Here is a 27,779-nt window from a genome sequence, read left to right on the forward strand (position 1 = left end):
CTGTTACATAGAGACTTAAGGCTGTATGATACCTTACTGTAACATAGAGACTTAATGCTGTATGCTACCTTGCTGTAACATGAAGACTTAAGGCTGTATGCTACCTTACAGTGACATGGAGAATTAAGGATGTATGCTACCTTACTTTGACATGGAGACTTAAGGCTGTATGCTACCTTACTGTGGCATGGAGACTTAAGGATATATGCTACCTTATTGTGACAGGGAGACCTAAGGCTGTATGCTATCTTACTGTGACATGGAGAATTAAGGATGTATGCTACCTTACTTTGACATGGAGAATTAAGGCTGTGTGCTACCTTACTGTGGCATGGAGACTTAAGGATGTATGCTACCTTACTGTGACATGGAGACTTAAGGCTGTGTGCTACCTTACTGTGGCATGGAGACTTAAGGATATATGCTACCTTATTGTGACATGGAGAATTAAGGATGTATGCTACCTTACTGTGACAAGGAGAATTAAGGTTTTATGCTACTTTTATAGTTTATTGTGATGCAAATACTGTAAATCTTCCATTAAGAACTCCACACTTGGATGTAGGTATTTTTATGACTCATCCATTTCCTGAAAACATGCTTAAGAAATGACATATTTAGTTTAACAGGAGAGACAACTCTTCCACAGATCTCATTTGTGACATGTAAGGTAGAATAAAACAGGAATTTGTTCTAATAAAATCACAACTTAACAATAAAACAACAGTACAAATACTGACATGTTTGATTGGTAAATAAATTAATTCAATCCACAATACTACAATTAATGTGTTGAATTAATTTGTAATGCTAATTAACGTTTCTACTGTTCAAGTTACAGTATTTTGCGAATTCTTGAAATAAGCCAGACGCTAACACATCAACTTTGAATCAAAGTGTCGGGAGTGCTTATTGCCGGGCAAATAGGTCATTTTCACAGAACTGCAACAGAAGTCATCAGGGATAACTCTGGAGGGGGCCATTTGCCCCATGTTTTCCAAAATGGCCCACCAAAACTCACAAATTTCTTCAATTTTCTATGTTTTGGCCCATACGATTTCTGAACTCTTGTCAAAATGGACCATGATTTTTGGGTCCAGGGTGAACCCCGAGTCATGGGTGAGCTTATAATTATGGTGGGTACTGGGCATGACCTTATTGTTGGAGAAATACATTATATACACAACAATTTCATTACTGTAACTAAATTAATTCACATAAATACCTCTTAACATAGCATTTGCCATATATACGCTTAACTGCGTAACCTAACAAACATATTTCTTAAAACATAGTATTCCACATGTCGTATGCTTTTAGCATATACTAACTCAGATTTTTCTAAATCTATAGCAGATGAATAGTAACTTTAAGTCACCATGCGATTTCTGAAAGTTACTTTCAACTTAATTTGTTTTTTATTATAATGCTAGTGGGTTTTTTTTTGTGTGAAATATTCACATTGTTCAACCTTCTAAATCAACTTCAGGTTCGTCATCGTCTTCATCATCATCAACATCATCATCATCCTCAAATTCATCGTTGATTTCTTCTTCCATCTCCATAACTTGCTCGTCTATTCTGTTCATCTCCTTAATAATCTTTTCTTCCTGTTCGATGTTGTCGACCTCGTCAGGTGGCGGACAGTTGGAGCAGCGAGGACTGTTCAGGCCGTAGTTGAGGCATGTAGGACCAACACACTGACAGCAGCCGTGGTCATGAAACCATCGGTACTGACTGGCCCCCATGGACTTACAAGCATCTTTACACTTCTGCATGGCGCTACATTCGGACATGAACGCCACTGTACAGTTAGTGTCTTCCTGTAACTCCGGCTTTGTCCTTTCTCTTTTACCTGAAAATACAAAAATAATATCGGTATCACTTCCAATTCCCTGCAAAACGTGTTTGGACGAATTTCTATAATTGTAATCTACATTGTAGTAATGCTTATAAAAATACTGTACTGATTTCGCCGAATCAGTTCGCTGTCATTTTGACTTGAAAAGAATTAAATCCCAAGCAACTTAAAGCAAGCTCGCCTGATGAGGGAATGAGCATGTGAAGCTTGAGCTTGATCAATCCACTTTCGGTTATTGTTCGGAAATGATGATGCAGATGAACAGACAGACAGAATGGAGGACAAACAAGGGCAGTAATATAGAATGTAATACCCCTTACAATCTACAATCATGGGAATAATAAATTTTAAATTGATCAGTCTAAAATAAGAATGGTAATTCAGTCGAAAAATGAAAGAGGAGATTGCCAAACAAAAATCATGCAAATACTGAAATAAAATAATGAAACAAACAAAGAGCAATAACTTTAGCAAATATAATTGAATCTGAATTCTTTTTAAGCAAACATATCTTCATATCATGAATAGAATTGGTCAGAAAAACGTAGGAGATCTACGTACGGATCCAGAAAAAGCATGAATACTGAAACAAGGGCCCAATGGGCCCAAATCGCTCACCTGCAATGCAGTGATCTTTTCATATATGAATCCTGCAGTTATTTGAAAGCATGCTACAGGACCAATATAATGTCTCTCTGCACTTTGGCTTTTCACTAAAAGTCATTTAAAGATTTAAGCATACTTGATTGACGTGACCTTGAATGTGAGTCAGGGTCATTCATTTGAAAAAACTTGGTAGCCCTTCACCCCAGCATGCTACAGGCCAAATATTAGGTCTCTGGGACTGTTGGTTATTGAGAAGAAGTCGTTTAAAGATTTTAGCGTTTTTGACTCCTGTGACCTTGAATGACGGTCAAGGTCATTCATTTGAACAAATTTGGTAGCCCTTTACCGCAGCATGCTACAGACCCAATATCAACTCCCTGGGACTCTTGGTTATTGAGAAGAAGTCGTTCAAAGATTTTAGCCTTTTTGGCCCCTGTGACATTGAATGAAGGTCAAGGTCATTCATTTGAACAAACTAGGTAGCCCTTCGCCCCAGCATGCTACAGACCCAATATCAACTCCCTGAGACTGTTGGTTATTGAGAAGAAGTCGTTTAAAGATTTTAGCCTTTTTTGACCCCTGTGACCTTGAATGAAGGTCAAGGTCATTCATTTGAACAAACTTGGGAGCCCTTCACCCTAGCATGCTGCAGGTCAAATATTAGGTCTCTGGAAGTGTTGGTTATTGAGAAGAAGTCGTTTAAAGATTTTAGCCTTTTTGACTCCTGTGATCTTGAATGAAGGTCAAGGTCATTCATTTGAACAAACTTGGTAGCCCTTCACCCCAGCATGCTACAGACCCAATATCAAGTCCCTGGGTCTTGTATGTGGCTATGTAGAAGAAGTCGTTTATTTTTTTTAGCATATTTGACCCCTGTGACCTTGAATGAAAGTCAAGGTCATTCATTTGAACAAACTTGGTAGCTATTCACCCCAGCATGCTACAGACCCAATATCAACTCCCTGGGCCTCTTGGTTATTGAGAAGAAGTTGTTTAAAGATTTTAGCCTTTTTGACCCCTGTGACCTTGAATGAAGGTCAACGTTATTCATTTGAACAAACTTGGTAGCCCTTCACCCCAGCATGATACAGGCCCAATATTAGGTCTCTGGGCCTTTTGGTTATTGAGAAGAAGTTGCTTGAATGGAAAGTTGACGCCGGACGGACGGCCGGACGACGGACACCGCGCCACGGCATAAGCTCACTTGCCCTTCGGGCAGGTGAGCTAATAACCAAAGGGAATAACTTTTGCACAAAAAGTTGAATTGTAATTCTTTTCAGGGAGATGCAACTTCATATCATGAACATATAAGGTTTGATTTACCGAGCTTGAAAGAGATTGGTCAAAAAATGAAGGAGATTGTCAGTCAAATGAAAGTTTACATTGTACGAACAACATTATACCATAACACTATCGTCAAATTTGAAAAGGGAACTAACATTATTGGGCAGGGGCTTATTTGCAGGTAAATATTGGTAATTCGTGTTAAGTTGAATAAATGTTTAAGCATAAGATTTTCACTGATTGTGCGTAGAAAATGCTACAGTTTTAGTGTTGTGCTGGCTATTATACATATATTACCTATACAGTTAACGTTTCAACAATAAAACTGCTCCTAAGATAAAATAGGAGAGAGACTTGGAATCAAACTTCTGTAGTTATACCTATTAAATTCTTAAATTTTCCTACCCTACACATAAACTGGTGTTTTTCTTCAAACATCAAAAACGCCTCAAAATCAAATTAAGCTGCTATGTAGCTTTTAAATTAAGTTACTGTTCTAAATCTCTTCAGATCAGGAAATGGCTTGTTGCTGGTACATGTATATACTCAAATTACCTTCCAATACACAAGTGAAAATATCTCAATAGATGTACCTCTCATCTGGTTGGCCAAGTATATAACTTGTACATGCATTTTATAAATTTGGAAATGATGTAGAACAAGTCCAGTAAATTAAGAAATTCAGTACAAAGCACATATCCAACATGTAAATATTATAAATTTGATATTCTATAACACAAATTTCAAGTGCATGATACAGTATTGATCAACCACCAATATGCCGACTTTCCCAGTGTAAAAATTTGGTATAAAATTTTGGGGTGAACCTAATATTAACCACTTTTAACAAAGTTTTTTTTTAATTAGGGATAATACAAAAATGAAGAATTTGAAGCTAATTGAGGTAGCTTATTTATTAACAGGGCAGCTGATGATAATGATTTTTGAGTAAAAAAAAAAAAAAAAAAAGGAACTGAGTACATGTACAAAGTTTGTATGTAAATACAGGTTTTGAACATAAAAAAGTTTTTTTTTTCCAATCTCAAAATTAAGCAAAATGAAAGTCTGTTTCTTGGAATCAGTCCAATATCTAAAATCAAAATCTGGCAGACAATTCCGACTTGTGGTGAAAATTCGTTTTTTAAAATGTAAATCCAATTTACATATCATAATGTCATCGATATGCTATTGTCACGTTTTCTGCCTGCCAGTAAATTTAAAAGTACACGCAGTATGCTCATTTGTCTCACAAAAGGTCGCCCTTAAATAAAATTCATTTCTATGTACTGTCGTTGTCAATGAATTTTCATTACATACGGCAGACATGTACAAAATTTATGTATGTATGTACGGATTCAAACAAGGCCTGTCTGAGTATATAGTCTACAAGTGCACATGTTAATCGCGAACTGTGGTAAACAACTTGAACACCTGCACAAACTAGAAAGCTCTTGAGCCTGATAGCTTCTAGTCATTGTACACAGTCTGGCCGTTCAATACAATGTGAGGCATTGGGACACCTGTGTGTATGGAAGGTTGTATAGGGGAGGAGATGGGGGAGAAGCTGTGGATAGGAGTCAGGTGCATGTGGGGGTGATGAGGGGTGGGGAATTCAGGGCTAGTGGGTGGAGAAGAAATGTATACCAGTATATGGAAGGGGTGGTGGTTATTGGGAAGGAGATCTAGAGGTGGAAGAAGGGGTGAGAGGTTCAAGGGGGAAGGAGAGATGGTAGTAGGGGTGGGAGTTAAGGGAAGGAGAGATGGTAGAAGGGATGGGGGGTTCAAGGGAAGGGGAGATGGTAGTAGGGGTGGGAGGTTCTGGGGAAGGAGAGATGGTAGAAGGGGTGGGAGGTTCTGGGGAAGGGGAGATGGTAGTAGGGGTGGGAGGTTCTGGGGAAGGAGAGATGGTAGTAGGGGTTGGAGGTTCTGGGGAAGGAGAGATGGTAGTAGGGTCGGGATGTTCAAAGGAAGGAGAGATAGTAGTAGGGGTGAGAGGTTCTGGGGAAGGAGAGATGGTAGAAGGGGTGGGAGGTTCTGGGGAAGGAGAGATGGTAGAAGGGGTGGGAGGTTAAGGGAATGGAGAGATGGTAGAAGGGGTGGGAGGTTAAGGGGAATGGAGAGATGGTAGAAGGGATGGGAGGTTCTGGGGAAGGAGAGATGGTAGAAGGGGTGGGAGGTTAAGGGAAGGAGAGATGGTAGAAGGGTGGGAGGTTAAGGGAATGGAGAGATGGTAGAAGGGATGGGAGGTTAAGGGAATGGAGAGATGGTAGAAGGGATGGGAGGTTCTGGGGAAGGAGAGATGGTAGAAGGGGTGGGAGGTTAAGGGAAGGAGAGATGGTAGAAGGGATGGGAGGTTAAGGGAAAGAGGGATGGTAGGAGGGATGGGAGGTTAAGGGATGGAGAGATAGTAGTAGGGGTGGGAGGTTCTGGGGTAGGAGAGATGGTAGTAGGGGTGGGAGGTTCAAGGGAAGGAGAGATAGTAGTAGGGGTGGGAGGTTCAAGGGAAGGAGATCTAGAGATAGTAGTAGGGGTGGGAGGTTCAGGGAAAGGAGAGATGGTAGAAGGGATGGAAGGTTCAAGGGAAGGAGAGATAGTAGTAGGGGTGGGAGGTTCAAGGGAAGGAGAGATAGTAGAAGGGGTGGGAGGTTCTGGGGAAGGAGAGATGGTAGAAGGGGTGGGAGGTTAAGGGAAGGAGAGATGGTAGAAGGGTTGGAAGGTTAAGGGGAAGGAGAGATGGTAGAAGGGGTGGGAGGTTCTGGGGAAGGAGAGATGGTAGAAGGGATGGGAGGTTAAGGGATGGAGAGATGGTAGAAGGGTTGGGAGGTTAAGGGAAGGAGAGATAGTAGGAGGGGTGGGAGGTTAAGGGGAAGGAGAGATGGTAGAAGGGGTGGGAGGTTCTGGGGAAGGAGAGATGGTAGAAGTGGTGGGAGGTTAAGGGAAGGAGAGATGGTAGAAGGGGTGGGAGGTTCAGGGGAAGGAGAGATGGTAGAAGGGGTGGGAGGTTCAGGGAAGGAGAGATAGTAGTAGGGGTGGGAGGTTCTGGGGAAGGAGAGATAGTAGTAGGGGTGGGAGGTTCTGGGGAAGGAGATATGGTAGGAGGGGTGGGAGGTTAAGGGGAAGGAGAGATGGTAGAAGGGGTGGGAGGTTCTGGGGAAGGAGAGATGGTAGGAGGGATGGGAGGTTAAGGGATGGAGAGATGTAGAAGTGGTGGGATGTTCTGGGGAAGGAGAAATGGTAGAAGGGGTGGGAGGTTAAGGGATGGAGAGATGTAGAAGTGGTGGGATGTTCTGGGGAAGGAGAGATGGTAGAAGGGATGGGAGGTTCTGGGGAAGGAGAGATGGTAGAAGGGGTGGGAGGTTAAGGGAAGGAGAGATGGTAGGAGGGATGGGAGGTTCTGGGGAAGGAGAGATGGTAGGAGGGATGGGAGGTTCTGGGGAAGGAGAGATGGTAGAAGGGGTGGGAGGTTAAGGGAAGGAGAGATGGTAGGAGGGATGGGAGGTTCTGGGGAAGGAGAGATGGTAGGAGGGATGGTAGAAGGGGTGGGAGGTTAAGGGATGGAGAGATGTAGAAGTGGTGGGATGTTCTGGGGAAGGAGAGATGGTAGAAGGGATGGGAGGTTCTGGGGAAGGAGAGATGTAGAAGTGGTGGGAGGTTAAGGGAAGGAGAGATGGTAGGAGGGATGGGAGGTTCTGGGGAAGGAGAGATGGTAGGAGGGATGGGAGGTTCTGGGGAAGGAGAGATGGTAGAAGGGGTGGGAGGTTAAGGGTAAGGAGAGATGGTAGGAGGGATGGGAGGTTTAGGGAAGGAGAGATAGTAGGAGGGGTGGGAGGTTAAGGGAAGGAGAGATAGTAGGAGGGGTGGGAGGTTCTGGGGAAGGAGAGATAGTAGTAGGGGTGGGAGGTTCTGGGGAAGGAGATATGGTAGGAGGGATGGGAGGTTAAGGGATCGAGAGATGGTAGAAGTGGTGGGATGTTAAGGGAATGGAGAGATGGTAGAAGTGGTGGGATGTTAAGGGAAGGAGAGATGGTAGTAGGGGTGGGAGGTTAAGGGAAGGAGAGATGGTAGAAGGGATGGGAGGTTAAGGGAAGGAGAGATGGTAGAAGGGGTGGGAGGTTAAGGAAAGGAGAGATGGTAGAAGGAGTGGGAGGTTAAGGGAATGGAGAGATGGTAGAAGGGATGGGAGGTTAAGGGAATGGAGAGATGGTAGTAGGGGTGGGAGGTTAAGGGAAGGAGAGATAGTAGGAGGGGTGGGAGGTTAAGGGAAGGAGAGATGGTAGAAGGAGTGGGAGGTTAAGGGAATGGAGAGATGGTAGAAGGGATGGGAGGTTGAGGGAATGGAGAGATGGTAGTAGGGGTGGGAGGTTAAGGGAAGGAGAGATGGTAGTAGGGGTGGGAGGTTAAGGGACGGAGAGATGGTAGAAGGGGTGGGAGGTTAAGGGAAGGAGAGATGGTTGGAGGGTTGGAAGGTTAAGGGAAGGAGAGATGGTAGGAGGGGTGGGAGGTTAAGGGAAGGAGAGATGGTAGAAGGGGTGGGAGGTTAAGGGAAGGAGAGATGGTTGGAGGGTTGGAAGGTTAAGGGAAGGAGAGATGGTTGGAGGGATGGGAGGTTTGGGGAAGAAGAAAGGGAAGAACAGGTTGGGGTCTAGGGGAAGGAGAGATGGTAGAAGGGGTGGGAGCTCAGGGTTCAGCAGAAGGAGAGATAGTAAGAGAGAAAAGAAGTTATGGGAAAGGAGAGATGGTAGAAGGGGTGCATGGGGGTCATAAATTTGTTCATCTTATTTTTCATAAAATTGTTTATCTGTTTGATTTTCATTATGTTTTTTTGCAATTAAAAATGTCAATAAAGATGTGAATCAAATTGTTCAATAAATTTAAAATATTTACAACCATTACAAATCAACAGAAATGCTTAGTTGTAAGTTAAAAAGTTCCCTGTGGGGAGCCCCCCTCTCTCTAAGCCTCAGTTTGCCAGTTGGGAATGAAGGAACACACACCTGTGTCTGTCAGTATCTGGAGGAGAGCCAAACTTTTTCCAAACAATCTTATAGAATTTACATCCACCTTCATTTGAACTTTTGTCAAAAATTTGGTTACATAATATGGTTAGACGCAAATAAAGAGGAAAAACTTGTATAATAGTTCAGAGATTAAAATCTTTCCAAAATTATCATCTCAAGAAATCTGTGCTCTCCCCTCCATTAGATTAAGGGTGTTTGACTTGAAAAAATTCTTTTCATAGTTTAAAAGTCTCGTTTGTAATATTTTACCTTTAATTGTTTGCCTGTCAAATTAAGATCTCGCCAATGATAGAAACTGTTTGACATTAAAGAAATTAGTTTTTTAAAAGGCATTTATGAATTATAAATTTCTGCTTCAGTAATCCCGATGTAAGATGTTTCTTTCATAAAACAAGATAAGAGATGAGGAGGCCTTTAACTGCTTATCAAATCCCTCTGTTTTCCTTTTCCATTTCGTTTTTCTTTTAAATAATTACATATACAACAAATCTTCATGCAAGTTTAATATGCCAATTCTGTCACCAAACATGTCCAAATTAGCTACATGATGATTTATGAATTCCATTTCTAGGGTTTGCTGCCAACATAAATTTGGCATAAAACACATATACATACCAAATTCACAAAATATAGAGCCAGGTTTGCTTGAAATCTATCTATTTTGGATGGAGCATATGCATGATTTATGAAAATAAAAATCTTGTCAATATAACGTCTTTTACATTAGTGATTACGGAATATAGACTAGAGGGCTTTTGTTGTGGGATTTTTGAGGCAGTAAATTAAATCGGCCCCATTCAAAATTATTTCATATTTAAGCAAAATCCCAGTTTATTTCTGAATTTTTTTTCTCAATTCACCAATTTTCTTCCCAAAATGAGACAAAGAGGCCCCAACCAGTAGAGAAAGCCAGGCATGCATGCGCAGTTACAATTGTTGAAATATTTATATTATAATTACCCCGGTTAACCATTTAATCTGGGTGCAATTTTTGAAGAGGAAAATCTGATTGATATTAAACTGTAAATAGACTCACAAATCAGATGTGAAAATACTCATATTCTTGGCAGTTGACTATTAAAACACAAAACTAGCTACAGAATTTCATTTTACCAGATGTAGATGAAGTTATATACAATGTATATATGCAGTCTACGATTATGATGCAAAACCACCCGGGGTATATATAGCTTCATTACCATAACAATAAATTCACTAACCCATTAGCTCTCCGACAATGTGTGCTAATACCAGGGTTTTTTTGCAGATAAAATATTTTTGAATAGAACAGGATTTCAATTATCATTATATACAAAATCTGTGTTTGATAACATCTGCAGATGTGGTATATGATAAACGCTGCTTTTATTTGACAGATACGTATGGGTTGTCAGCATATATCTGTCTTCTAACGAGAATGATAACTGACAGCAATGGTCCTCCTGATGGCGTTGATGAACATTAAATTTAATTTCTTGTAACACTTTAAACTTATCACTATTGTCGGACACGATCATACATCATTGCCAATAAAATTCATTAATATGCATGCTGCCGTATAATTTAAATTTATAAAATATTACCAAATTATAATTAAATATTTGAACTTGAAATACAGTTTTACAATGATATCTCGTAACTACATTTGTGACGTCAACAAATTAAAGGACTTACAGATGTCGCCATTTATTATTATTGATCGAATTTTTCCCTTTTAATTTTTCCAGGAGCTTTATATATATGTATACTGTATAAGAGCTTTCTTTTTAACATTTCACTGTAATGATATAAGTTTTCATTTTTTCAGTAACAAATTTTTCACTGTTGTACAGTTGTTTTAAGTGCACCCCGGCCCGTTTGTGTTTTTGTAAGAGTGACAGTACGTCACATTGCGCTTATTAGGTCAAATATGTATATCATTACCTATAAATAATAACCAAAATCCTTGAAATTATCAATAAACATAATACTACTGTATGTATACAAACTTCTCAAATTAATTCTATACAACTGCAGGACTCCACCTCACAAATATACAATAGATTTCAGGATGAAAAATTCTGCCAACAGTTTATTTTTAAACAACTATGATGGCCTTTATACAATTCTTAACATCAGTTTAACAAAAATACACTTTTAATGACTTTAAAAATATTGAAACAACGTGTACAAAATAGCTTCATTATACCAGTTCATGTTTCCTCAAATCCCTTCATCCAAGGCTGACGATTTCCATTTTACCTGAGAATATGTATAACACAGCACACCTGTACAGGTAAGAAATCGTCGGGTAATTATAAGCGGCACTGATCGTGAACACCTGTGTGGTGTCAGGTTTAGATGAGAACCCAGCATTATTATCCCTGTCACCGACTTTTCTACCAGATCACTGTTCGCTATCTTTTAGTATATAGCTACAATGGTATTCTTGTTCTAATCAACTCAAATCAAACCGACAGACATCAAAGAAAGTTTATCCCAAAATCTGACTCAAGATTGTCGAGGACACAGTGGTATATGTGCCCCTTTGTACAATTTTGTACTATACATTAAAGCCACAAAATTGTACATTCTCAGGTACATGTGTATGACTAATTAGGCGAAACTAATATGTCCATGTATGTTAAATTTTTGGTTTCCTATTCCATGTTTTTTTTTTAATTTAAGTATGTTAACGTACATGAAAAATATCAACACAATTTCTATGATTTTGTGGTTTTTTTCTACTCTTTCTTTTGGAAATTACTATTTTGGACTTAAGATCTGTGAGTCATCATAAAAGATGAATTATCAAATGAAATGGTATTAACAAAACATCCAAAAATCATGGTCAGTTTTGCGTTTGATTCCGATACATAGATTATATATATATATATTATATACAGTGGAACTTCGTTAACTCGAACTCGATGGGACCACGAGAAAACTTGGAGTTATCCGAGTGTTCGAATTAAGCGAGCTGTCATTTTTGGTGCAAAGTTTGGTCAATATTTGTCAACATTATATAATCATTTATAACTCCGCTCTGTCGCTCATCGGTTCAGTGTAAAGACTGGTCAATACATGTAAATGTATATGTAATATTTCGTTCTGTCACTCGTAGTTTGGTGTAGTTTTGCCGATATACAGTCTCGATAAAGTTTTTTTCACTTAGGCCTAGTCACTTCAATAACGATCCGATATTCATGTCATGTTTGCAAAAGGAATAACGATAAAATGGAATTCAACCGAATAACAATTTATTAATGTCATATCAAATAACCGATTATATGTAAAACGTAACATAACCATTATCTTATATTGGACATATAAACTACTGTTTGATAGTCCAACTTACGTTTTACCGACAACCACACCATTTCCATGTGTATTAGCACAGGAAGTTGGTACTGCGCATGTGCGTATAAAATGTTACTGTTACTGAGTTGGCGTTTTATCCGATTTAATAGACAGCACTGACCGTTACAGTTGTACTCTGAACACCTTCGCAGTTGTTATGCTATTGTTTCAGCAGTAAGTAAAACAGTACTTTTTATCACAGACAGTTGTTGTTATGATTCCACCGACAATTTTCTTTCATGAATTTATGAAACACTTATAATCGCGTATAATAATCGGTAGAATTGTAGTGCCGTTACAAACGGAATTTCGATGTTGAAAAAATGTTGGCGTTTACAACCGATCGTTGTTGAGTTATTCGATCATTTTAAGTAGGATTTTTATTGTTGGGACCAAATTTTCACTTCGTATTATCCGAGTTTTTCGAGTTTTCTTAATTAGAGTTTTCCGAGTTTTTTTTACTAGGATAAAGAGAGAATTCGGCCGGGACTGACGAAGTTCTTCGAGTTAAGCGATCTAAGAGGACAAAAAAAAAAAAACGCCTGCCATCTGGGTTTTTTTCAGCCTAGATCTGTAATCATGATGTCAGATAAAATTGAGATCACTATCGACAGCAAACAGCTGCAGAACTTAAATCACTATAAAGCTTCAGACTTATGTGTTAATACTACTATATACACATCAGGTGTGTCGAAGATGGAATCTCAAGACACATTGGATACACATTTACATGGTAAAATGTAAGGTGTTAAAAAGAGAGTAGCTTGTTTTGAGGGCTTAAACCACTGATAATATGGGTCAACGTGCGCTCCATTAATATTATAATGGTTAAGAAAATTACATATCTGATAAAATTTTCCAAAACTTACAGTTTTCCCAAGAAAATTTCTTTCCTAATTTCTCAATTTTCTTTCAATATTTCACAAAATGGCATCATCCGAACCATTGAAACAGCCCTTCCCTTATTTTTTATTCAAATTTTCCAAAATTTACAGTTTTCCTCAAGAAAAAAATTTCTTTCACGATTTCTCAATTTTCTTTCAGTATTTCACAAAATGGCATCATCCGAACCATTGAAAAAGCCCTTACCTTATTTTTTTTTTTTTTATTTATTTTTTAAAAATTTTTCCTATTTATGATGGGGGGGGGGGGTATCAGACATCAGTGAAAACAGTTGCAAATGGAATTGACTAAAATACACAGGAAATGCCCGAGGGCCTATTTCTAAATTGATGGGTTATCATGTCTGATTCATTGTAATGACAGACAGCAGGCGGAAGCACCATGGTAAAGGTTACCATGTAAAATTACAGTGAGAACGTCTGGTCTATTACAGAAGGTGAAACGAAGGTCGTCTGCAGACAGACACTTGCAGCCATCTCTCAAGGTGCACAGAAATAATACATATTGGTTCTTCACGAGTCACAGCGGGCAATTAACTTGAGATAAGTAACGGCCTGTATTATATAACAAGTGCATGATAAAATTTTAGTTGGAGCAGCTCGGATATTATTGTGAATTTTTCATTCTTTTTTTTTGTGGATATTTTTTATTTGCTTTGATTACCTGGGGTATATATATTCTTCGTGAAAAAATTCATGTATACATATAATTCATAATGAATTTGAATTGATATGTGACTTTTTCATTTAGTCTGTGTTTAAATATTTGTGATATAAAATTATATTCAAATTGTTATACTTTGGACATACAATACATTTATACGGCTATCATCCAGAAAATCAAGCTATTTTACTTATTAGTACCAATGAAATAGTATTTTTTCAGTTTCTGGAAAACAAAACCCAACAAAATATGAGCCCCATGATCCTATTTTACAGTATTCCAAACTTTAATAGGAATTTTATGATTGGAATTTCATTCAGATATATCATGGACACAAGCTTCTAATATAATTGATAACAGTATGATTAAAACCAAGTATGAAATTATTCTGTGTTATAAATATTGATTATTTACCTTTAATGAGAAGAATATTTTTGACAGGTTTAGCGTCAGAGGCAGGGTATGTGAAGGATTTCCATCTCGCTAATAAATCTTCCTCCTCTGTCAGAACATTGAAGAGTTCGGGGAGTGGTTCCTTTAATTCCTCTACAGAACTGGAGTTATCCATACCCTCCTCATTATCTTTGGGCTTACATAATCCTGTAACAAACAATAGGAAATTAGCGACAATTCAGCAAAAAAATATAATTTCTTAAACACATGTAACATACCAAATATATACTGCAAGCTATTTTTATCTGGTGCCAAATTTAGCTATATACTGTAAACGTGGTTATTTTCGCGAGTGGTTAATTTCGTGATTTCATTATACATGTGGAAATCATTTTTGCGATCAACCCACCTGCATTTGTAGTTCAAATATACTCAATCAAATAAATATCAAAATAATACATGTGGGGGAAATTTTCGCGATCAAAAGGGATCCGTGTAATTAGCGTAATTTTCCCCCTCACGTAAATTTCCACATTTACAGTATGCTAAACTACGATTGAAAAGCTAACAATGGAACACAGCCCTATAGCTAGCTAGCATTTCATCAACTATTGGTGATTTTGTTTCAACACCATCTCTTTTTCATATTTGTCTGTTTATTGAGGACTTCTGTTATCTATAAAATGTGAATATTTGGACTCCATGATCATGACGATGAAAACACTTTTTATCAGCCGGTAAACATATGAATATGGCCATGGTCATGTATCACTTCAGCTGTCCATGCCATGGAATGTTTATCTAGCAAAAAAAGCCATTCTAAGGCATTACTTGTAGTTTTTGGGATCAGATTTAAAACTAGTACTGCCTCATTATAAATCAGGTGATGAACTACGTATACAGCTGCACCAGTCTAACCTGCAGATATAAGAGTATATATATGTGTGTGCATGTTTCTGGCCATGAAGCAATTGAAGGTGTTTTTTTTTGCTTTGTTTTGTGTATGGACATATAGGATGTTTTGTTTGCATGCTGGGTTTAATTTATCGCCCTGTGATGACAGCAAGCGTAATTTTGAGGCAGGGTCTCCTTGTAGTAGTTGGTGACTACCTCACTGAACAATGTACAGGAGGCCTGCTGCACGCCACCCAGAGCAATTACATAATTAGGGTTACAAATGTCTTACTCAAGGACTACCACAACGACACAGACTGGCCGGCCTGTTTCTCAGCTTCCAGAGAAACACAAACTCACATGGGACGCACGCATGGAGCATCGATCACTACACACCTTGGATCTTCACCTGAGATTAAGTTTCCAGCCATCAAAGGACTGAGCTATCTACCATGGTCCCAGCTGGCATACATATGCATGAGATGACCGTGATTCTAATGATATCATTTTCAAACAGCCACCTCATTTACACCAGGGACACTACATATACTACAAAGTGCTTGCAATTAGCCGTACCCAAGATAATTTTTTCTACTCCATCGGACAGGTTTTTAAAGAATTATGTACAGCTAATAAGAATCATATTTTAAAATCCATGCATGTTACAACAACTTTCAAAAGATGTATAGCTTGGTAACCTACGCTTGGATGTCCAGAGTGTAAAAAGTTGCTGGCTATTTATCAAATTGTCTGTCATGGCCAATTATCTGGTACTCATCAGCTATACGTCAATTCTGATCAAGCTATTTACATGGAAATAAAGTAGTTATAATCAAAATTTGGACTGGAGCCACTGGACGTTTTTGTGTTCATGTTATTACTAACTCCCAATCCCTCTACAATTCATGGCTGCCGTCCATTAGATGAATATTTAAAATCAATAACAACTTAAAATCGTCTATATATATATAGACATGTTTATGTGGATTGGTTTTTATTATGTTCAAATTTACCAAAATATTTAATGGTACTAGTACATGTACAGAAGCTTAAGATCGGAAGAGCTGTGACTTGACGAATTTCCATGTATGGCAATTTTATAATCTTTAATATTTCCTGTTGGAGAATATTATGAATTGAACATTAGATTAAAGCATTTTGTAAATTAATTCATCACATCATTTGATGTCAAAACCAGAACCTCTGTTCGCATCAGACAGAATAGCCAATGAATCGCCTTTTCAAAATCATCATTGATAATTTCTTTTTTTTAACTAATTTTCTATCTTTTTCGATATATCATGCAATGATGCATATGGACAACAATGATTTAAGTAATTCCTCGGACAGACTTACCCACACAAGCACAACAGTCCATAAACAAACTGTCCAGACACAGAGTGCAGTTTTTAAGGCACTTGGAGTTGGTAAAATTCCCAAAGTCACATGAACAAGCGTCTATGAGAATACATTTGCTCACAATAGGACCACAGATGGCTTCATTACAAGCTTCCACAATACACAGACTTCCCAAAATGGTCACCAAGGTGACACAGAAAAATGCACAGCCCTTCATCCTGTACAGTGGTACCTGAAAAGAAGGAAAAATTTTAAAATCACATCATAATGAAATAATTATAAATCAACAGCAACCGGCAAAGTAAGGGAGATAACCGACAAAATAAGGGAGATAACTGGAAGCAACAAATCAAACTTGGATATTTTTTTTAATAAGTTGATGGTTACAATTCCAAAGGTACATGTGCTTGGAATCGACAGAGAAATCATATTATATTATTTTAATGTCTTTTTTACTTGACTTTTGCAATAGACAATAAATATGATTTTGACTCTCCAGGGATCTATCTACAGATTTTCACTACTGATTATGTGAAGTTAAATTTCTCCTCAGGATTTTGTTCCATTTTCCCCCTCAGACTTCTGTTAATTTCCCTTCAATATTGAATTTTCACTCATTTTGAAGGCAATATATCCCCAAATCCTCCAGATTTCTTTCCTTATTAACCATTTGCTGTTTTCACTTGGAAGAAGTGGTTTTTTTAAGGTAAAAAACTGAAACTTTGTGATTTTCCCCCTTTTCAGAACATATTTACATTTATACCTCTTTTGTCTAAAAAGTTACATAGTTTCCCCTTAATTCTAGATTAATCCGTGTCTGCTCTCCCGTTTTCAAGAATACCATTCTTCAATGTCTATTCGACATATATATTATACATTGTTTGATAATTCTGCCCTTTCAGATTTGTTTGAGTTCTAGATATGAAATCAATACATGAATTATTTTTGTAAAAGCTTAAGGTATAAATTTAACCAGGCCCTTATATAAGGTTTACATGAATGTGTTTGTCCTCAATCTATCAGTCTAGTGTCTGGTTATAATGAAGGAATTCTTCATAAGGCAGTTATCTAATTCTTATAATATATTAATTAATATAACAGCTCTTTTAATGGCTATATATAATATTCCTAAATATATTGTTTCCTTTTCTGAAATGAAAATTGGAATGATAATAATAATTTTCCAAATTTTTATGAAAACTTTGTCCTAATTGATGTACAATGTAAGCAAAAGTTATTGTAAAATTGAGGTTAAAAACCTTAAACCACCGGAAGTTCACATTTTTTAAAAACATAAATGAATATAACTGTGATTTATCTAGGAAAACACTGCCCCATATAGTGCAGACTAGACCATCCTTAATATAATTACCTGTTTTTACTCCCTTGTTCATTAATCAGTCCATTTACCATAACATAAGGCCACATTAAAAATATATTTGTTTCTTTTCTCATGACTAAATAAGTTACCAAGTCACTATAGGATTAGCAATATAGACAGTGTGCCATATAAACACATCTTTAATTTGTAGATTTATCAGGCTATGTGAAAGTGAAATGGCGCAATTGTAGACAAGATTTGTACATGTGTTGAAGGGGGAGGGGGGGGGGGGGGGGGGGGGGGGGGGGGGGATTTTAAGGAAAAATATATAATGTAAGTATGTATAATGTTCATGAGCTAAATGATCAAATATATATCAATAGCATTATAATATATTTGATACAGAGATCTAATATCATACATACAAGCTTATAAATCTACATCACTACATGTATAATTTATATGAATTTTTTTGTTTTTTAATTAGCCAAAAGTCAAATAAATCAAGCCATGATTGTGTCCTGGCCATGGTGAGTCATGTATTTTATATATATAATTCAACAGTATCTTTATATATAGTGATCACGATCGACAAACTCATCCTAGTTTAAGACAATTTAATTATATGACTTGTTACTTGTTGGAGTAATTAATCTAATTTTCTCTTTCAAAACTTACTCAAAAACATCCCTTAATTCATAAGGTAGTTCAACAAATTCTGTTTTATGTGTATACGTACCTACTTTAAAAGGTTGTTGTTGTTTTCATTCAAATATGTGATGGCTGAAATAAACATTTCAATTTTTTCGGTTTGGTCTGGTGAAAAATGAATAATTATCAATGAAATTAGTTGAATAGCCAACTCTACGCTTGGTTGAAGACGAGAAACAATTACAACTTGGGCCTAATTGCATTCCCACACACATTGTTTGTGTATCTGGTCGACGAGGGAGGGCTTCACCTGTAGTCATAAACTAATCGTGTGGTATATACTACAGCGGTTAGGTTGCGATGTAACTGTCACTTTGACAGATGGACTGTACTAAATATAAATGATCTACATGTATACATATATATAAATTTCATCATTTTCCTAACAAGAAAAAGTCATGTCTACGACTCTTAATAAAATTTTTAAAAATCCTCCTTTAATCCCTCTATGATTTTTTGGTGTGCATTAATTGCATCAGGTGATATCAAAAAATGAAGGGAATATCCCTATGTAAAATTAAAACGCATATAAATCATTCAACTTGTCTACATCCTCTAAAGAATGTCATCCTATATAGCTAACTTACAGAAAGCCAAATTCTTCGTAATTAGTCCCCACAATAAAATTAAAACATCATTTGGACAACAAGAACTCCATAATTGCTTCCTTATTTTTCTGGCCCCTCGTAATTTCCTCCTGGTGGGAATTTACTACCAGAATGACCAGGAAAACACTAGTAATATAATATAAGCAGTAATGGATCAACTGCCGATGACACCAGGTAGCTGGGTTTACAGTTTCTGTCCAGAGCTCTGAGGTCCTGGGTTCAAATCTAATGACCAGGTGGCTGGGTCACCGTTTCTGCCTAGAGCTCTGATTATGAGGTCCTGGGTTCAAATCTGATGACCAGGTAGATGGGTTACAGTTTCTGTCTAGAGCTAGTGCTCTGATCATGAGCATGATGAGGTCCTGGATTCAAATCTGATAACCAAGTAGCTGGGTTACAGTTTCTGTATAGAGCTCTGAACTCCGGGGTTCAAATCCCTATTATCACTCCATGGAGGGAGATGAATTTATAGGATCTCGGTTATGTCTATATCTTCCAGGTACAAGACTTTCTTGGAGGAGTACTAGTCAGTATTGTATACGTAGAGTGTATGGATTCTGACAATCAGTATTGGTGGGAAGCTCAAGTTCGAGGTCCCAGGAACAAGAACATGTAATTATAATGGGTTCAGCTGTTTGTCCTCTTACTATGTCCAAATTCCTTTACCGTCATCAATGATGATGATTATGGTATGTATACATGTGCATTGTATTACATCAGCTTCAGGCAGCAGGGATTTCAGCACTCTTTTTGACATTTATATTTTGTTTGAACAGTTTTTTGTTTTTGACAGCTTTAATTTAAATTTCTTTTTTATTCCAACTTTCGACGAACAGTGATCTTGGGCACTGCAAAATCAGCGAAAATTGGCAAAAGTGAAAATTGTTGAAACAAAAATTGTTTATGATTTATAATAAGGTACGTAGTGTCATGTGGTTATATTCACACGGTCATCTGAATCTAAAGTAGAGCACATCAATTTGTAAAAAACAAAATGTTGTCTCCCAAAACCGAGGCTGTCTAAGTTGATTCTCTTGATGAACTTCCAACATGTTTAACCTAAGAAGGACCTTAGAATACACAGTACAAATGAAGTAAAATTCTTATCACCATCGACATCGCTAGCTGTATATAGGTCTAGCTGACACACAGTTGGTCACATACAGTTGACAGTTATGGTCATCGTGTACCGACTGCTGTGTGGAGTGTGTGTATAATGTTGGACATTCATTTTACAATCATGTATATGGCAAATACAACTTGTATTGTAACATTGTCTGGGGTAAATAAAAATGTCAGATAATTTCGGAATCTAAACATGCAAGAATGGTTCCCTTCCATTTGACATTCGGACGAAGCCAAAACTAGCCCTTGAAATAAGATCTAAATATTATTTTCTATTATGTACGACGTTAATCTCGCGTAGATGACAATTTAATTCGATGTGGAATCGTTAATAAGTATCATCATATTCAACACTTGGTGTGATTTAACAGTTGAAATAAGTCTATATAGCCTAGCAAAAAGTTATGAGAAACTTCGAAATAGTGAAAATACGTTGAGAGTCGAGTCCTGCAATAAACTCGTCTCTTGTGATAGCCTACCTACAATACACAGGCTACAGTATAACAGAAAGAACGTTACCTGATTCGTTGTCCTGCTCAATCACATGCTAAAGAACTAAATCCCAATTTTCCTTTGTGGCGATGAGTTCCTCACGTTAAATTCTGTACCTACTGCACCCAGTCACTTCCTACGGAATCTGGCTCACTTATAAACAAAACCACCAAACTATCGCAGTATCTTCTCTGTAAAGCGCGTAATTGATCGTGATCTGATCAGGGGCCCTCCACGGGGGATTCTGCTATTTCATTTAATTTTGTAGCAGCTCACATGCGCCACTGGAATTTATTTAAGGCGTGCAGCTGGATTATAATTAAACTATTTTAAGAAAGTGGCAACTCTTACATAATTCATAAACATGGTGGAATCTAGGCTTTATTTTTTTCTGTACACTCCGTCAAGGCGTATTATACAGTTGTTGGCAGAGAGTGAGTTCGCCAAAATTAATTCTGGGGCCTAAATGCAAGTTATAGCAGAATTAATTTTGGCGAACTCACTCTCTGCCAAATCCTACAGTATACACTTTTTTCAGTGATTTTTCGTGAACTGTTCGAAATGCCGATTTTAAAAAATCTTTGCATGCTGAAAGATATTGGTTTAAAGTTCCTTTTCATAATATTTTCATTAATTTCCTTTGCGATGCATTAGTCAGGGAAATCCAGTTATTTACACATTTTTTTTTCTTGCATCACCATTTTGACGATAGAATACTTAATTTGGTTAGCATCGTATGAAGGAGCACGGTGCCAAGAGAAATAAGGATTTGTGGTTAATTTTGGACATAAAATGCATAAATTACGCCAGAGACCTATATACTAGTATATAGGTCTCTGATTACGCGTGGAAACTCTTGATATTTCTTTTTCAATACACAAAATATTTCAAGAAATCCATCCATAATGGATGAAGTATTTAAAACAGTTGAAAAAACAAATCATTTAAAGCATTATCAAATTTTGCAAACTTACCTTGTACTTAAATATTGTACATCCATGATTTCGCTAAAGTAAACTGCATACGACTGGAATTTCAGTCAAACATCGTCATCTCTAATACTGTAATAAACATGTCATGCCCGCACTGGGGCTTGAAATAGTTCCACACCAGAAGGTCTGAGCTAAATCGGGACATAAAATTAAACATTTCAGCACACGAAAAACAAACAAAAACAAAAACTTCATCCCGACCATAAACATATTCAGTGACCCAAGGGTAACACATTCTAGCCAAGTTCGCCGTTACACTGAACACTAGATCTATTTGACGAAATTTATGATTTCTGGTGCTGCTAGCCTGAACTTTGAATAGTTTAATTTGATTTCCAGGTTAATGTTATTGCTGAGACTATATAATCAGATATAATTATTTATAACATTACCCTATAATTTTTTGCCAGAGGTAAGGGAGATAATTCTTTCAACCAGTTTCGTAGAGAATAGGCCTACGCCAAACAAGAAACGGTACTTGAAAAAACCCCCATTTAAATCTAGAAATTAAAATGATATTAGAATAATAATACTAATAAAAATCTTCTTGCCTCATTTACATTGACCTAATTAGCATCTTTTTTCTCTCTCAAATTTTTAATTTAATTATGCAAAACCAGAGATATACGTCTTTCTTATAACGAACAATCCCACTGTTCAGTTTTTTATTGTGGCTAACACTGACTCGCTATCTATACTAATGGAGTTTATATTGTAATATCTATATGATGAATGTGTTGTATGTGTGTGTATGTGCATGTATTATATCTAATGTATCAATATGTTAGAAGTCTGAAAAAAATGTTAACCTTATTATAGAATCAAATTGTGATTCGCTTGTGAAAAAATAAGCAGTCATATTGTATATATTAAATAACAATTGATACAAATAATGAATGTTTCAATTGAAAAAAAACTTACTGCAATAGGTATGGCATTTTAAAAGAATCCATTTGATAATTTGAGAAATGGATAGGTGGTGCAAGGGGAACAACTCCTTTAGAAATCGTGTAAAATGTGGTTTGTGTCTATGTGGGATCTCATAACGAAGGATTATCTATACAAAATCTATTCATTTAAAAACAAAAACAAAAACAAAATAAAAAAAAAACCACCAAAAAAAAAACCAAAAAACTCATGTCACCGATATGTACTACTCCTATCCGTTATATAATGGAAATAGATTGAAGAAAAGTTCCAGATAATATAAATTGTTTTTATTTACATTAGGTAATAAGTAATTAAAATATTCCCTTAAGAGAAAATATGATTAAATGTAAAATGGCTAATCATACTACATTCATACACTTATATACTATCCGACGATGTATTTATTTGTACACATGGTTTTAAGATTATGTAAATTTATTGGTAGGCTCTTAAAATCTAGTTGTTCAATTTTAGGGCTGACCATAAGCAAAATAAAGTAATATGTTTTTGTGAATAAAACATGTGAAACTTTTTTTTTCTCCTTTGGGCGAGCTTTATATTAAACTTCGGACCGACATTATCTTTTCCTTCAGGCGAGCTCTATTTCTAACCCGGTCTTGTTACACACTTACAGTCCTTAAGATCATCTGTCTGTTTCTGATGCCATTTACACAAAGTGTTTTCATTTTATAGATCTTCATTCGAGGTCCACTAGACCAGATTATCAGATGTAATCTCCTTGAATTGGTAATTGGTTGCTACAAAAAATTGTACACATTAGAGTTTAAATCTGTTTTCTTAATTTACAAATGTATTTTACTCCTTCATACATTTGTAAGTATTAATTAAATAACCAAGAGGCACAATGGGCCTGTATCTCTCATATGATTCAAAATGAATGCCCCTTCTTTCCATTACTTATCATTATACATGTCAATCATCAAGTGGTTCTCTGCTATCCAGATGAAATAATTTGAAGATGTTTTTGCATGTTTAACCCCAGTGACCTTTAAAATTGGTCAAGGTCATTCATTTAAACAAATTGTGTGGATCCTCATTCCATTATGCATCTGACCCAATTTCATGTCCTTAGGGCTATAAATAAGGGACAGACGACACATCACAGTATATTAGCCCAGTAAAGAGGAGCTTAACATTCAAAGCAAAATATAAAATTTGTTATCAAACTTAAATCCATGACAAAAAACAAGAATATCTGCATTATTTGCTCAGCATTTCCTTTGCACAGCAAAGTTTATTTATTACATGAAATGTATCACTCACAAACAATGGAAATAAATTTCTTCAATCCTACATGGTATGTTTATAGAGACGAAATGGTACCAATCCTACAGGTAAAACATACAACATAGGTAATACATATTGTACAGGTAATACATATTGTACAGGTAATACATATTGTACAGGTATACATACTGTACAGGTAATACATATTGAACAGGTAATATATATTGTACAGGTAATACATACTGTACAGGTGTACATATTGTTCAGGTAATACATATTGTACACGTAATACATATTGTACAGGTATACATATTGTACAGGTAATACATATTGTACAGATAGTACACATTGTACAGGTAGTACACATTGTACAGGTATACATATTGTAGAGGTAATACATATTGTACAGGTAATACATATTGTACAGGTATACATACTGTACAGATATACATATTGTACAGGTAATACATATTGTACAGGTAATACATATTGTACAGGTATACATATTGTACAGGTAATACATATTGTACAGGTAATACATATTGTACAGGTATACATATTGTACAGGTAATACATATTGTACAGGTAATGTATATGTTATAAGGGTAGGATGCATGGTAATATACTCAAAAACCTCAATAAGCAAAGAATATATCTAAACCACTGAGTATAAAGCTAAACGTTTACACATTCAGGCTGGATAACCTAATACAAGGATACATAACAAAAGGGCAGGAAACAATGGAAAGGATTAGGGAGAAAGGGGGACAGGAGGGTCTTATCTCAAGTGTGACAGAGTGGAGGGGAATGAGCGAGGGAGGGGGAGGGGGTGGATGAGGGGGAGGGGACAGAAGGGTCTTATCTCAAGTTTGACAGAGTGGAGGGGAATGGGTAGGGGAAGAGGGTAGGGGACAAAAGGGGGTCTTATCTCAGGTGTGACAGAGGGAAGGGGAATGAGCAAGGGAGGGGGAGGGGGTGGGGGTGGGGGGTGGATGAGGGGGAGGGGACAGAAGGTTCTTATCTCAGGTGTGACAGAGTGGAGGGGAATGAGCAAGGGAGGGGGAGGGGGTTGGGGTGGGGGGTGGATGAGGGGGAGGGGACAGAAGGTTCTTACCTCAGGTGTGACAGAGGGAAGGGGAATGAGCAAGGGAGGGGGAGGGGGTGGGGGTGGGGGGTGGATGAGGGGGAGGGGACAGAAGGGTCTTATCTCAGGTGTGACAGAGTGGAGGGGAATGAGCGAGGGAGGGGGAGGGGGGGGGGGGGGGGGGTGGATGAGGGGGAGGGGACAGAAGGGTCTTATCTCAGGTGTGACAGAGTGGAGGGGAATGAGCGAGGGAGGGGGAGGGGGTGGGGGTGGGGGGTGGATGAGGGGGAGGGGACAGAAGGGTCTTATCTCAGGTGTGACAGAGTGGAGGGGAATGAGCGAGGGAGGGGGAGGGGGTGGGGGTGGGGGGGTGGATGAGGGGGAGGGGACAGAAGGGTCTTATCTCAGGTGTGACAGAGTGGAGGGGAATGGGTAGGGCAAGAGGGTAGGGGACAAAAGGGGGTCTTATCTCAGGTGATTTAGAGTGGAGGGGAATGAGAAGGGGAAACAGGATGAGGGCAAAAGGGTCTTTTATTAGGTTTGACAGAGTAGAGGGGACATTGGGGCAGGAAAGGGGAAAGGAAGAGGACAAAAGAGGGGATAATTGGAGGAGGGTAAGTGACTTCTTTTCCCCTTTTAAGGGGCAGGGAAGGGGGTGTGGTGGGGAAGGAGGTGCTAGGGGCAATAGACATGGTCAGAATACTGGATATGACACAAAATACTACAGGATCACATGCACAGCATGTCCCAATAAACACTGTTTAAAAGTAGCCCAGCTTATGTACAGATAACAGATAATTAATGTTCAAATCCATGTATCTTCTTATAAAATATCACCTTCAGCTATCTACCCCTGGTAAATATCACCCTCAGTTATCTACCCCTGGTAAATATCACCTTCAGTTGTCTACCCCTGGTAAATATCACCTTCAGTTATCTACCCCTGGTAAATATCACCCTCAGTTATCTACCCCTGGTAAATATCACCCTCAGTTGTCTACCCCTGGTAAATATCACCCTCAGTTATCTACCCCTTGTAAATATCACCCTCAGTTATCTACCCCTGGTAAATATCACCTTCAGTTATCTACCCCTGGTAAATATCACCCTCAGTTATCTACCCCTTGTAAATATCACCCTCAGTTGTCTACCCCTGGTAAATATCATCTTCAGTTATCTACTCCTTTTAAAACTTTAAAGACCTGGCAAACAAGCTGAACGGGCCTCAATTTGATTCAAACAAATAATTCTTTGAAAAACTGTGAATGATTTAATCATCGCTATATTTATAATGAATATACCCCACAACAGTGTAATTAATGCTAATCTAATCATTTCAATTAAAATCATAGTAACTGTTCAATAACAAATGGCGTTAAATACCACAATTATCCACAAATAAGCCCCTCCCCCAGTGTAAAAGTTTAGCATCATACTTATCCTCAAATAAGCCCCCCTATCCCAGTGTAAAAGTTTAATACCGTATTCATCCATAAATACGCTCCCTCCCCTAGTGTCAAAGTTTAGTACCATATTTATCCTCAAATAAGCCCCATCGTCCAGTGTAGAAGTTTAGTACTGTACTTATCCTCAAATAAGCCCCATCCTCCAGTGTAAAAGTTTAGTACTGTATTTATCCTCAAATAAACCCCTTCCCCTAGTGTTAAAGTTTAGTACTATATTTATCCTCAATTAAGCTCCCTCCCCAGTGTAAAAGTTTGGCAGCACTTGCATGTAATTCTGAACCACTAATTAGGTGAAAATAACCATTTTGATATTGACGATTCTGTACAAGTACAATTTAACAACATCCCATAAAGAGTCACGTCGGGGTGACCTTTAAGATGAGTGTTTTTCACTTTCAGGGGGAATTGTCAATTTGTCGATGTCATTGAAGCAAAACATTTTGTCACATCATACATCTGAAGCAAACCATTTCGACGCAACATGTATATAGCTATATGCTTTGTGGGTCAAAATGGCTTGAAACAAATTGTCAGAGTATGCAAGCTATGCACTCTAGTCATGCTAATTCGGTCACAACAAATTCACTTCCAAGATTCTGGAAGTGGTCATTTGATTGGCTAATCCAAAAGGTCGACCCGACGTGACCCCTTATGGGATGTTGTTAGATGTTCATGTAACGTAGTGAGAATGCGGATCTAGATTTTAATTAGATTGGTACAAGTAAAGGTGGAAGGGTTGGGGTTGGGGGCTTATTCACAGATTAACACGGTAAAGAACATGCCTACAAGTGACTTGCACAGAAGTTTAAAACATATGGCTGACAACAAGAGAAACACAAACATTTTTACACAGGTCATTAAGCTCAAAACATTCTGATAGCACCTATGAGTATGTAAAGGAAAGAGAATTTAATATCTGGGTTGGATCCTGTGATCAATTCTTAATGGCAAGACAGGTCCTTAAGACTCTTTTTAATTAATTGACATCTGGAGTTATAGAAAAGATGGTAAATTAAAAGGGAAAGAAAGAACTCCTTTTTCAAGTTTTGTACAAAGCGAAAAAAAAACCCAAAAAACTGTATAATAAAAATGTTACTTATTGGGTTTTAAGTAAGTTTTTTCAAATAAAATGGATTTAGTGTGAGTGATTAAAAAAATTATTATTATTTTTTTTTATATAAAACAGTAATTTATCTATTTTTTTTCCAATTTAAACATAATTTAGTGGATTTAAAAAAAAATTATAATTTTATTTGTGTTTTTTTTTTTAATATATTCAGAAACACAAGATAAATTCTATGCCGAACCCAATACATTGATGATATTTATAGGGACCTGCCCTATGTATTTTGTAAAACAGACTATAGACTAATTAGTTTCTAATTTCACATGGTTTTGGAGAAATGGTCTTAAGTTTGTGGAGAAAACTGCTACTGTATAGTCTGTTCTTTTATTGTACATTCCTGGAAACAGGGATTCTTT

At 37.4% G+C, this 27,779-nt stretch overlaps 1 protein-coding gene across 1 annotated transcript; it reads right to left on the reverse strand.

The window, feature by feature from the left end:
* Nucleotides 1-1,414: 1,414 nt before the first annotated feature.
* Nucleotides 1,415-20,760, reverse strand: LOC117337391 (twisted gastrulation protein homolog 1-A-like). The gene is made up of 4 exons (XM_033898364.1): nt 20,605-20,760; nt 16,318-16,552; nt 14,089-14,274; nt 1,415-1,855 (listed from the first exon to the last, which is right to left on the reverse strand). Exons 2-4 carry the CDS (start codon nt 16,535-16,537, stop codon nt 1,467-1,469), a joined length of 795 nt encoding a protein of 264 aa, XP_033754255.1. The 5' UTR covers nt 16,538-16,552; nt 20,605-20,760; the 3' UTR covers nt 1,415-1,466.
* Between the last annotated feature and the right edge of the window lie 7,019 nt (nt 20,761-27,779).

This window comes from Pecten maximus, chromosome 11, assembly GCF_902652985.1.
Source record: "Pecten maximus chromosome 11, xPecMax1.1, whole genome shotgun sequence".
NCBI classification, from domain to species: Eukaryota; Metazoa; Mollusca; class Bivalvia; order Pectinida; family Pectinidae; genus Pecten; species Pecten maximus.

What these genes read in the sequence shown, in the direction of transcription:
- LOC117337391 (XM_033898364.1), bottom strand. Translation starts at nt 16,537, where the DNA reads ATGAAGGGCTGTGCATTTTTCTGTGTCACCTTGGTGACCATTTTGGGA. An exon ending in GGACTGTTGTGCTTGTGTGG is followed by an intron (nt 14,275 to 16,317) that starts GTAAGTCTGTCC and finishes TGTTTGTTACAG; the next exon opens with GATTATGTAAGCCCAAAGAT. An exon ending in AAATATTCTTCTCATTAAAG is followed by an intron (nt 1,856 to 14,088) that starts GTAAATAATCAA and finishes TTGTATTTTCAG; the next exon opens with GTAAAAGAGAAAGGACAAAG.